General features: G+C 36.6%; 1 protein-coding gene and 1 pseudogene across 1 annotated transcript in view; both read right to left on the bottom strand.

Moving 5' to 3' along the window:
* Positions 1-695: 695 nt before the first annotated feature.
* On the bottom strand, positions 696-1986 carry LOC148017253 (uncharacterized; annotated as a pseudogene).
* Positions 1987-7727: 5741 nt separating this feature from the next.
* LOC148017254 (uncharacterized) overlaps positions 7728-14229 on the bottom strand; it is a 98225-nt gene continuing 91723 nt past the window's right edge. The window contains exon 4 of the mRNA XM_087662730.1: positions 7728-7902. Coding sequence (XP_087518856.1) covers positions 7728-7902 — 175 coding nt within the window. The remainder of the gene's footprint in view (positions 7903-14229) is intronic.

The raw sequence follows: 14229 nt of genomic DNA on the forward strand, positions 1-14229 counted from the left end.
GGGAGAAAAGATACTAAGACATCATGAACCAAGCCATAAGCCACTAGTAGTAGGTTGGTGGTGGGATCATGCAGTAAATTTGACAAAAAGGAACCACTTTACTATCAAGAAATGGAACCAAGGTAAGAAGAAGAGGGGCATAATAAAAATAGTAGCTAAAAATAGACTTTACCTATTGAATTGTTTTTTGTTACCATTTGATGGAGGATAACCTTGAGGCAATCATTGTACTCTCCAATAGTAGCTCTAGCTCAGGACTTTGCTTTTGGATATAGAGTGTCTCATGTATAGATAGGCTGAGCTTAGTGTTTGAAATCTAAACTTGTGTGTTTGTTTGGTATGCTTTTTTATCCTAGTTATATCTTTCATTACTATACAATTAGTCTATCCGGCCTCAAGTTTGAGGTGGTTCCCATTACTAGTTTCTTATCTAGAATACACATTTAAGAAATTTGGAATCAATCAAGTCTCATTTTTAAAAAATGAACATGAAATTTTTTTTTTTGTTTGATTTGATCTATCAAATGTTGTGCCATACAAACATTTATCTCTACAAATACAAGCCTTACAGTCATGATCACACACACACACACACTCTCTCTCTCTCTCTTTGGGTAATATCTAGTGCAGTATATTTATGTGCTCACAAATTTACAAGCTGGGGACCCCCGAAAAAGGGGGGCTATCTCAAACTATCAGAAACATAAAAATAAAATCTCTATGCAGGAAGCGTCCATGTCACCCTCATAGCTGGCATCATATAGAGATTGCCGCAGTGAGGCTCGGAAGGATTCATATTGCTAGTGATTTTGGCGACCCAAGTATGCCAAATTATGATCACTCTAGATTGTCCAAAGAGCCCAATATCTCACCCAAAAAAGAAAGAGTGAATATTGAGACAAAGAATACATAAATCTGCCAAAGAGCCAGAAATGTTTCCCAAAGCTATGACTTGGGAAACAAAGCCGAAGCGAATTTGAAATTCTCCTAAGGAGGATCTTGGAACAAGGACAATGCCAAAATAAATGAGGAACCAGTCTTTGAGGGAGCCAAACATCTCAAACATGTGGATGATGCAATGTGATGTTTAGCAAGTGTGACCCCCACTAACAGAGTGCCTGTCAAACATCTCCAAAGAAAAAGCCTTTGTTTTAGTGGCATTTTACACTTCCAAAGCATCCTAAGATTCTTCCGCCACCATGCAAGAGACTTCGTTAAGTGCCACAGAGAATTAGCATGCTTCTGAATCCATGGGGCAGGCTGAAGAAGCTTGTCTACGTTGATGGAAGTTATAGTAGAAAGAGAGAAAAGATGAATGCATGTAGTAGATGGGTGTAATTGCCAATCCATAATCCTGTCTATATCAAGCATAGGTGGAATTGGGAGAAAGGGATGTAGTAAATCAGCAATTTTCTTCCATATAAACCTATGATGCATTCCCAATGCATAAGAGGTCATGGCCTGAGGAAAGGATAAAGTATATCCCCGATCATCCACCACATCCTGTATGTACCTAATTCCTAGTTTCATAATATTGTATGCCCAAACAGGTTCCTATAAAGCAAGAGGAATGTCAAAAATGGCACTCCAATGAATGCTTTCTTTTCGCATGGAGTTTGTCCCCAAATAACTATCAGAAGCCCATTTGACCTTAGATAGAACCTGTTTTCGATCAAGTATCAAAGCAGTAGAGAAAGGATAGCCAGGTATTCTTCCCACAAATCTGCCAATGACAATCTCCCAGAAATCCGTAATCCAATGACCATATGCAGAAGTGCTCATGCTGGCACACATGGATGCTAGCATACAAGTCCACGGCTCTTGCTGACGGAAGAAAGTATGCAACATGGTAGCCTTCCTTGCAAGGACATAATATCTTATATTGACGATATTTAGTCCACCATGCATCCTTAGAGAGCACACCATTTCCATCCTCATGAGTCTCAATGCTTTCACAGCAGCTTTTGTCTTCCATAGCATCTCCATAGCTTGAGACATAAAAGCGAAGATATCCCTGGATGACCAATGCAGCAAAGGCAAATAGAACTGGACATAAGACATCACAATGGATTGTACTATTCTGAGCCTGACATGAAGGGGCCAAGTAGAAATCTTCCAATAATCCAGTTTATGTTGCAATCTTTGGAAAATCCATTTCAGTTGCATTTTCCTGGTGATATGCCATCCTATGGGGTATCCCAGATGCCTAACAATATCTGTGGAAAGCACCACCTGACCAAGCCATAGAATAGAGTTCCAGTCACATTGTTTGAGGGGAAGCACTTTAGATTTGTCAAAATTAACATGTAATCCTGCTGCCAGACCATATAGTGAAAGAGTGGCCATAAGCATGCGAAGGTCTCTTGGAGAATTCTGTGGCATGAAAAAAGAATCATCAGCATACGCTTGTGCCAAAAATGATGTAGCCCCTGGGATTTGAAGACCAATCATCTGCCCTATGTTTGTTAAGTGATCAAGATACCAAAAGAGGATGAGTCACAATTGCATAGAAAAGAGCACTAAGAGGACAGCCCTACCTGACTGATTGACCCAATATCCATGAGTGAGACAAATGCCCCCCCAAAATGCACTGAGCAGTAGAGTCAAAGTAAAGCCAGTAAACAACATTTGCCATCTTGGGACCAAAGCCCAACTTAATCATGATCTGAAAAATAAAATCCCATTGGACATTATCAAAGGCCTTAGTAATATCCACCTGCAATATGAGTACTTCTTGATGCAAGTATTTAGCATATTCAATTGTAGTCAAGGCATTGGATATATTGTCATGGATTTGTCTTCTCGGCACAAACCCATACTGATGAGGATGAAATCTTGCATGCATTATCCCCTGTAGCCTATGCACAATCATTTTGGCAATAAGTTTATAAAGCACAGGCATCAAGGTAATGGGCCTCTAATCTGGTATATGATCACTGAGATGTTTTTTGGGCACAAGCTCACACACACACACACACACACACACACACACACACACACACACACACACACACACACACACACACACACACACACACACACACACACACACACACACACACACACACACACACACACACACACACACACACACACACACACACACACACACACACACACACACACACACACACACACACACACACACACACACACACACACACACACACACACACACACACACACACACACACACACACACACACACACACACACACACACACACAAAAGTAAAACTATGATACCATTGGAGCATGCCCTTCAACTTTAACCTAGCTCTATAAATTAACATTGTTATTTGATATGGAAAAGGAACTTTAGATGTCTAGTTCTCCTTTGTGATATTGGAGATATATCAAAGCCTCCCAAACCTTGAGGGGTTTAAATAAGAAGGTAGGAATTGGGATCTCAAAAGAGCCTGGTATTAAGAAACACCAGGATAACAATTAAAATGAGTATCATTAACAACACCACCTCTTGCCCTATGTAGGTGATTAAGCAAAGTTACTACACATTGTTCTGGCCAAAACAAGTTTATGTCCTTCTTCTCATTACAAATTGGCTGCAAAATGATATAGATGCAAAAATTCTTGATGTTTGCGAAGATCCCATGAAGATTCAAGATGCATGTTTAGCCCTCAATTATGGTTTTCTTCAACCTACAAAAACAAGGATTGCATATTAGAATGGAATTGGATCATATTATTATCCACTTTTTGCTAAAACTAGACATTGTCCTATCCATATGCTCAAATAATCCTTTTGTTGCCAATGGCTAGTTTTGTCAAAGATTATGATATAGTTATATCTAGAATAAAGGCTCATATGAGGTTTTGGGAGAGCAAAGGAAAGGATCATGACATCCCTTTGTACTTCAAGCATGTTATTGACTATTAGAACTATGTTACCAAAGAGATAGAGAGTCCTATTAGTGAAGCAAAGCAAAATTTGGCATCCTATGTAGACTTTTGACTAAGGACATGTCAAATAGATGATTTTAGTATCCTGTCAAAAAATGGAGACTCCAAAAAAGATGAAAAATGGTTAGGATTTGAGCAATGGAATGAACACTATTTTGGGCTACGCACTTTGAAACCAAATGAATATTTCAAGTCATGTTTTGATGTGTAGCATGGAGACTTCCTCCTACTACACCCAATTGATATCAACATCTATCCCATTTGGCTTGCAGTTGCTAAGTCAAATGTTGAGGTAGATAGGACATCACCAAGCTACCAAAAATTTTTCATCTAGTACTAGGCACCATGTGCAAAATGAAAGGGTATGGCTGATGTAGAGATTTGTTATGATTGTTGGAATAAACATTAGATGAAGAATAAGGCAAACCCAAATATATGGGAACATGTTGATTCAATTTTTTTGGCATGGAAACCAAATGGAAAAGTTCAAAATAAAAGAGTGAAGATACAAAAGGTTGCATATTCAGATGGCACAATCAAGCTTATGGACCATGCAGCTCTAGTCCACAAGCACATCAAAGGTGAGTAACAATGTAAAACCAAGGAGATTCTCTAGTATATATTCATATTGGGATATATTTTAACTAAATTTCAATATCACATTTTATTAAATTATATTTTATTAATTAACTTTTAACTACAATGACATTAAAATTTTATTAAATATAGTTTGTTTTTCATTTAAATTTATTGGTTTTTTTTTGCAAGCTCTATTTGATCTTTTGTCTCCTCGGGAAGAATTCGCAATGACATAATCTAGTAATTAGCCCAAAACCAATACTTGAGATTGATTGGAAGGATTTCAATAGTGTTTTAAAACATCACGTATTTTTCTTGAGATTTATTACTTAAAGACAAAGTAACCAAGTCTAACCGGTCCAACACACTTCTCATCATATGTATCGCCCCCCGGAGCCTTATAGAACATGTAAGATACAACGCAAGTTCAAAATAAAGGATATTATATTTAGTAAAATTTATAAGATTAAATTTATAAAATAGATTTTTAAATTACAATTTCAAAATAAACTGTAAGTTTAGTAAAGTAAAAGGGATCGTTTTAAGGCCTTATAGCATGTAAAGAAAGGCTATTTCTTAATATCCTTTGAACTCACGCTATATAGATGGTTTTTTATAGCTAGACTCCCGAAGGCTATCACCAATGACCTTGTCAATATCAATATTTTCCACAAATTAATAATATTAGCCATTAATAGTACTCAAGTAGGCTAACCATATTTAATGCATAGATTTAAGGCCTGGTTGCATGGCCAAGCTCAAAATCAAAGGAGAATAAACATACTAAAAATGTTACTTCTTAACCCTATTATCCCTTCCTAAACTCATGATACTAGACAAACTTATTACAACAAATATTGACCTTGGTAATTTCAATTTTCCAATAATATGGGATTTTCCCATTTTATCTAGAACACTCTTCTATTGCAAATATTTTTGCACTGGTACGAGACCCTCAACAAAGGCTTAAACATAGATTCAAAGTTAGGCTTATTTGGCCATTATCCTTTTTGGGGGTTATGAATGTCGCAATCTTCCTATCCCCAGACCATAAGGAAAGGGTATGATTTATGTGCATGCTTTTCAAGACTATTCACATAAGTCGAAACATTCATATGTAGCATGGTTAACCAAATGCCAACATAAAAGTACTTATAAATTTAATCCAAAAATTCAAAACACCCTGGTCAAACTACAACTTTGGTGTGACCAATGTCAATTTTAGCACAATCTATGCATGGATGTCTTTTGTCTTCTTTGTTGAGTAAAACTCCATTAAGATCGAGAATAAGTGCATGTTTCTTTATGATGATTTCCTAAGGAATATTTTTTTCATATGGTACACAAGGGTGATAATATTTTGATTTTTCTCTTCTTAAAAATTATTAGCAATGAATACAATCGAAAGTAGCACAAGTTATGGGGTTGTAGCCTAGTGGTTTGTGTGTGGGTCTAGCCTAGTCATAGCCTAGGTTCCACTTCGGCAAAGGCACAATCATTAAGCATTTAAAAGCATCATAAGTCTAACTATTTTTCTTTTTTTAAAAATAAAAAAATAAGTATCAATTTTGCAAAGTAGCCTTTAATAAGCTACTTGGAAAGGTTGAAAGGGTTTGTGGCTTTAGGCTGGCTTGTAAATATTCCAAAAATTTCTTGACTACTAATACAAATTTGCATTACCAAAAGTATCACAATATATTTTCATATTCATCTATAATAATTTCTCCTAAATTTAATTTAATATCTCTATTAAGTGGTGATGATTCAAAAACTAGTCTATCTACATCTCTCTCAAAAGAATATAAGCTTCCTAGAGGCCTACTTTTTCATGTGTATGAACGTAACTCTTTAACACATTGCTTTAATATTTGCATGCTTGACCCCTCATTCTCAATAGGAGCTACACGTGCAAACACAAATCTTACTCATAATTTTTACATTTGGCAAACAAAATTGTATAAAAAATGGATGATATTGCAAAAATGGATTATATTGGAAAAATATGTACCTTCATTTTCCTTGGAGCCTTTCACTACTTACTCCCTTCCTTGAGTTATTTTGTCTTCTTTTGTTGTCTCCTACGTAGCTTTTTCTGTCCCTTTTCCAATTACTTCTTGTGTCCTGTTGGTTGCACAAATTTATTGTTGAAGCTCTTCACTACCTTTATCCTTGTTCTCAATACCCTGTGCACCAACCCTCTTCAGAGGCATGTTCTCAATCTCTCTACTTAAATCAATTGAAGGTTTTGGAGATGCTTGTTGAACAAGTTCACCATTGTGTTTCACCTGTCCCACCTCTTCTTCATTAATTATTTCATCACTATCATGGCACTTAGCTTCTCCACTATAGGTGGCACTTATTTTTCTATTTGAAGGGTATCGCATCTCTCCCCTATTTTCTCATATTTTTCTGTGAGACAAAATAAAAGTCTATTAACTATAACTTTGAGTAATTATAAATTACATTGAGATCTCTCTTATGATTGTTCAATTAAAATGTATATTTGCATTATTCTAGATGTTATATCTACTTATTGATGGAGAAATCTAAGGAATATCTAACTTGAACTTTAGTTTCAATGGAGAACTAAAACAATGACTAGGGATTCTGGATCGGAGGATTAAGTTTAAGTTCAAGTCTCACTTGTTAGTGCTAACAATAGAATATAGATGTGAAGCTTGAGCCTCACATGCATGTATTAGGTTTATAGAGGCCTTAATTTTTCATTTCCAGATAGCTAAATTGTGGTGGGTGAAGTTCAAATGAACTAATGTTGGAGTGTTCAAACTCAAGTTTGAGCATTTTGCAAGCATTTGCTTAAGAAGGGTTCTAACTCAATATTGAGTCCCATATTGATTAACTTGGTGTTAGTTGTTAGGATGTATGGAACAAGAAGAATTCAATTAACATAACAAGAACCAAAATGAATGCAAGTAAGCCAACAAATCATAATTCAAAATACTATAGACTTAATTTGGCAATCTAAACTTTGAAGAAGATATATGATGATATTATCTAGCAAGCGTGTTTTGATAAAATCTTCTTCTACATACTAGCATGAGAGGGCACTTTGCAACCTTTCTCACTCTTGAATTTTGATGGGCCATGGGCCTAGAAAGAATCTTTGACCCTTATATCCCCAACAATCTCAACATCCCTAGCAACCTCGACACTCCCAACATCCATAGGTTCTATAGTATCCATAGCATCACCTCTAACAACTCCACCTTACTCAGCATTTGTATGTTCCCCAATAGCTCTAGTGTGGTTCCCACTATCCTCACATTTTTTTGCTACATTCTTATTATCCACATCATCTCTATTATCTTTAGCATCTCCAATTTCTCTCTCATCATGCATGTTACTTTCATTATCATCTACATCATCTGCATCTTCATCCTCTCTGCTTGGCTATTCATCAATCTCAAGATTGTCTAGATCTCCTTTTTTTGCATCATCTAGCTCTACTATGTGCTTTGCAAAAGCTCTACTTGCAGCACACCACTCTTGTAAGGAAGGGTAACTATCTAGAAGAATATAGCATTTTGATTCTAAAGCCATGGCTTCAAAATCATATTTGCAAAGAGCAATACACCATTGTTTCTTTTGTAGGCTTTTTTCCAACATAACTCCACCACAATACATCTCAAGAACATAGTTGTATTGTGGGTCAAAATCCTATAATGTGGCCATCAATGAAGCTTCTATCTAGTAAGTATTGATTTTGACTCCCAAAGCCTAATATAGACACATTTTATGTCACGACCTTATCAATGGCCTCAAACTTTTCAACCTTGTTTGCAAAAAACCCACAATTGCAATCTCAATTTTTCTAGATGTCCATGCATCATGTTTTTGTGTGTGTAGCATACCAAATTCATACTGCACCTTTGTTGATTAGCTAAGAACTCCTTCAACAAACATCCCAATGTTGATAAAATCGATAAAGCATACTAGAACATATTCATTTTGTGAATTGAGTGTGTTGAGGGAAAGTGCCAAGCTAGAGAAAAATTCCATGGAGTTCCTCTTCTGTACCATATACATCAAGCACTACTAATTGGAATGGTACATGTGCTTTAGTGCAAAAATCTTTACATTTTATGATATCACATCCTATCCTTGGATTGTCCAATGAATAAACTCCTGCTCGGATATAATGCCCATAGCTGCTCTATATACGTGATTGAGCAAGGTCAATACACTTTTTGGAAGGGAGGGATTATTTTTTGATTTGTTGAGAGAGTCCCTATCAAAGGACTAGGTATAGCTTATCGTTAGATTGTACTCACAATCCCCTAGCTTATAATTCTCGCACACCTATTCCTAATCTAGATTTTCCCTTGTTAGATAAGAAAAGAATGCAATTATTACATCTTTTTAGTACCCAATCTATCTTCAACTACCAAGCCATCTCCTCCATGTCGATTCTTTGAAGAGCATGTCTTTCCTTCTTAAGAAAGATTTCCTTGTTGAGGAGTGTTGCTTGTAGTTCTAGAACTTTACTCTTCTCAAGGCCTAAAATGCACTGGAACAACATGGACCCTAACGTTACTATTCTTGGTGCTTGTTAAATTTGCCCACCCTTTAGAGTTTGGGTTCTTGAACTTTCATTTGGACTTTCTAGTTGAGTTTCTTCTTTTTTATTTGGAAGTTGGTCTTCTGCATATAGCCTCATGATCTTTACCCAATTCTTCCATATGTCATCCTCACATAAAAGCAAATACAAATCATTTCTAACAAAAAATATTTACAATATGCGCTCTATGATCTCCACAAAGGCTTGCAAAATTGAAAAATACAAAATCACTTCCAAGTATAGATCAAATTAACAGTGATTAGCATTCATCTTTGTAGGGTTTCAAATTGGATATCTCATGTTACTAAATATAAAATGTAATAACATGTGTCTATGGTTTTTGTGATCAATTGTTAGTGCTACAATAAGATATGGAAGTGAGGCTCAAACTTTAGTTTGAGGCTCACTAGCTAATGTTACAACATCATATAGAAATGAGGCTCCTGAGCCTCGCTAGTATTAAACTAGCATATGGAGTTGAGTTTCAACACTTTCTTTACATTTAGGATTAGTTGTAGAGAGCCTTATATTTAAGTTTGCAAATATTACTTTATTGCACACATTAAGAAGAGTAAGGAAACAACATGTATACATGAATTCCTAAGCTTTAGCAAAGAGCCAAAAGAGTACTTTCCAAGATTCAAAGTCTCTCTGGGTTTGGTTCACATAAGGTGGAGGTATAGAAGGACAACCATTTGCATTCCATTGTGCTCATGATTGCATCATCTGATCGACAAAGGGCTCCTTTTGCATTGACTTTGAAATCTCCAAAGATGTAAACATATCTATTCCCTCACAATTTCCCTCACAATTTCTAAGGCTTGCTTGATTTCTAAGGAATTCATTGCCTTGTTATCTTGATTTGAAGTCTCCACTACTAGTAACTCCTCATCAAAAACCTCAACATCTTTTGACCCACTTGTACTCTTGGCTCTTTGTCTCTCTGATAACTTCTCTTTGACCTGATTTTTTGAATCACTTGCACTCTTGGCTTTTTTCCTACTTCATAACTTTTCTTGAACATGTTTAATACTAGAAGAACCCTTTTCCTTTCTCTTATTAATCGTGAGCACTTGCACCTCTTGCTGTAGGGAGCCTGCTTTTCCATCACCTTCAATTTCACTTGCATAAAGGGCTTTAGGCACCTTGTTTTGTTCACCTTCCTTCTCACCATGCTTTGAAGAGAGTGCAGTAGTTGCATTTGCTATGCCTTTCTTCTCCACATCCTTCTTAGCCTGAGTCTTTGTGGTCTTCTTGTTGGGAAGAGCATTCTTTTTTGAAAGATTTGAGGCTCACTTTGCTTGCTTCACTACTTTCACTATGTCTTCCAAACTATTGACCCTTGAATCTTCTTCATCGGAGATGTTACTGATTTTCAATCATAACTTTACTATAGAATATTTATTCCCTTGTCTACTACCACTCATGTCTGTTGGACTGAAAGTGTCCAATGATAAACAAAACTTGTTTTCTCTTGTGGTCTCTCTTACTCATAATACACAACATGTAAAGCATGGGATTGATTTCCCATCCACACCATCCTTGGCAGCAACAACAATCCCCATATCTCCATATATCATATCAGGTTGAGAAAGGTAGAGATGAAGGTCACCTTTGAAGTTTCCAATGACATCATAGCTATCCACAAACCACTTCATTGCTTCTTCTTTAGTCAGTTCATAATTTTTATCCACCTTGATTCTAGAAGTGGTGCTTTTGACTTAACACATTGTTTGAAGATCATCCAATGTAAAGACTTTTCCATAAGGTAGCCATTTTGTTGCTTCTCCGATCCATTATTGTGAAAAGAAATGAGTATTTACAAATAATATTGTCTATGAAAACTCTCTAATTGATTTGGAAATCTAAAAATAGACAACTTCAATGCACGCTACAACTCATGAGGAGCTTAAGCTTAGGCATGTTCTGTATGTGGTAGGTTTATCTAGTATTAAGATTTAGCCTCACTTTCTAGTTCTATCTTTGCACATGAAGATGAGGTTTGAACCTCACTTACTACATCTACACTAGCATGTAGAGGTAAGGCTCAAAATCACATTCGAGCCTCACTTGCAAGCTCTAGTGTAGCACACGGAGCTAAGGCTCAATCAGCCTCACTTCGAGAGGGAGATGAGGCCCAAACTCAAGTTCATGCCTTAGTTCCTAGAGTAACACAAGAACATAAAAAGAATGCTCTATGGAGGCTCACTTTCTAGCTCTACCCTCATGAATGTGAGGCTCAAGCTTAAGCTTGAGCCTCACTTGCTATTGCTACACTAGCATATGGATGTGAGACTTGATCTGAATTTGTTTGAGCCTCACTTGATAGCTTTATGATAGAACATGGAGGTGAGGCTCCATGTTCGAGGCTCACTTGCTAGCTCTATACTAGAATAGGAGGTGAGGCTTGAACTTAAGCTCTGAATATGACTTAATTTCTCTATACTAGTAGAGGGAATGGATGCCCAAACTTAAGTTCGTGCCTTAGTAGCTAGAGCTACACTAGCACATGAAGAAAAAAATATGCCAAGGATCACTTTCTGGCTCTACCCTTGACCATGAATGTGTTTGAGCCTCACTTGGTATGGCTACCCTAGCATATGGAGGTAAGTCTTTGAGCCTCACTTGTTGATTCTACACTTGCATATGAAGTTGAGGTTGGACAAGCCTCATTTACTAGTTTTACACTAACAATTGAAGGTGAGGCTTTAACTTAGGTGGCTCACTTAGTAGGGTTCCACCAGCATATGGAGTGAGGCTTGAACTTTGACTTGCAATTATAAACTAGTTAGATTGGTAGATTCAAAGTTAGGTTTTATATTTGGGCTAGTTTGATCCCTTAATACCTACAATTTGTTGTTGAGGCTCATACATAGACTCAAGCCACACTTGATATTGAGCCTCACTTTCCAATTTATGTTACCTTAATAGAGGACAACACATGAGTTTGAGCTAGTATAGAGATGCTAAAACTCCCGAACCTCACTCAAAAGTGTAAGGATACTGTTGTAATTTGCTAAAAGCTAGTTATATAGTGTGGAAGTGTCACAATATAAGCCCAATTCTATGTTATTATAAATACTGGAGGAGTTGAGGAGATAAAACATTGGAGACGAGCAATCGGCATCAAGCAAAAATAGCACACACTCTGTCCAATCAAGTAAGTTATTAGCTTGTTACTTTTGAATAGTTATTTGTTAAGTTACATAGTTGGTAAAACTCATTTTTATTAATACTATTAAATGAAAACTTAGATTTGAGATTAGTGACTTGTCATGTTCTGGCATGCTACTAGAGCAATAGTAGTAGGTTATTATATTGAACTTGGAAAAGGAGGCTAGAAAGTGACAACAAAGATTAGGGAGAGATGAGAGAGGAGGGAAAGTGATTAGGAATTATTAGTGATAGATTATTAATATATTAAAAAGTGCATAATGTGAATGGTTTAGTGCACAAACAACAAAAAATCAGCATTGTGCATTGTGCAAAACCAATCTTTTCATGATTTCCATACTAACATTTATGTATTAAAACGAGGAGAGACACCGAGCCTTACGCTCATGCTGACTTTTCCTTGATTTTAAAACAACAACCTATAGGCATGATGCAACACATAAATTAGGTTTAAGATTGTACTTTGACGCTTAACCTCCCCCCTCACCCTACCGTTTAATGTTTTGCAATCGTTGATAGGTATAAGAGTCGTTTTATGTGTATTTTTTTGTAGAGAAAGCGATAAACACGGACAAAAACATAGAAACAAGGGTAAACCAAGGCTAAACTCGTGCTCTACATTCATTATACATTACACAAATACTTATGTAATTTTCTTTTTATCATTTCCTAATTTTCTCCCCTTTAAAATCCATTTTCACCATTTTTTGGTATTTTTTTCTATTTTCTTCAATAAAAAATGACTAGAAATTAAGATTGATTGTGGCCTGTGGCCCTCAAGTTTCTTAACAGCAAAATTTCAGGTTTTATTGATATTAAATCTCATATTTCCACTTTATCTTGAAAAAAAATCCCCATTTTACCCCTTAAACGCGTGTTTTCTAATGATTTTCTAATTTTCTGAGCATATCACTTATGATTTTCTAATTTTCTGAGCATAAACTGATCAAACTCATAGCAAACAACAACATAATGTATATTTAGCCCATGGGAACAATATTTCATCAACCAAGTAGCATAAACACTCATTTTTTCTTCATAAAAATTGAATTACCGCTTAGGCTTCATGCCTCAAGATCTCGCTTTTGCTACGGGACTATGTGTCAGTCCTCATTCAATGTCCAAAACCTTCAAGATCAGCAACCTTCATATCTTCATCCATCCGGAAGCAATCTGGTCTCATCCGGACAAGCTTTCCTTCACCATTCTTCATTTTCCTCTTACACACAAGAACAGTCCCTTAAGGGAGAAAGAGGGAGGAGAGAGAAATACTAGATCTGGTTCTCTTTATTCCCACAGCCATTTCATAGGCAAAGACAGGCGATAAGATGAGCAAAGAGGGAGAAGATCGGGGGTATGATTGATTAGGTGGGTTATTTGCAGACTGCAATCATGATCTCCATCTTCACAAAGCGCATTTTTCGGCGTGAAGATGGTGCCTTCTTTCTCCATTCTCTCTCCACGTTTTTTGATGGCCCCCACACTCAAAAATTAAAGGGGGGTTAAAATTCCCCCAAAGGGTACCCCTTTTGGCCCTCTCAAATGTCCACCTTTTCATATCTTGCCCCTTTTGTGGCCATTTCCCCATCATGGCTCCGATTCAAGTGCTGTAAATTTTTGTGCGTTCGACTTTACATCCCGCATTGACTGGTAACTCCTGACAACCCGTACGATAGTCTGAAAAATTATCAAAAATCCACAAGTGTTTCTTGGGCGCCTTTTAAGAGTCGTATTTCACTTAGTGCTTAAAATTGTGCTAGCTGGAGCCGCCGCCTTTGATATTGAATATTTTTCCCCTAAATTTTGGATTTTTTGGCAAATTTTAGGCACATCCCGAGCTCAAAACTCCGCTCTCATTAGCAACCACTGGATAGGGCGACTCAGCCTGTCAAATCCCACAACAGATCTGCACAAAACAACCAAAGGAAGCATCAAGCTGATACAAAATAGATACATACTAAACACAACATAATGCTC

The sequence above is a fragment of the Lygodium microphyllum genome, chromosome 22 (assembly GCF_053477565.2).
Source record: "Lygodium microphyllum isolate KBCC chromosome 22, Lygodium_microphyllum_v1.1.10, whole genome shotgun sequence".
In the NCBI taxonomy this organism is placed as follows: domain Eukaryota; kingdom Viridiplantae; phylum Streptophyta; class Polypodiopsida; order Schizaeales; family Lygodiaceae; genus Lygodium; species Lygodium microphyllum.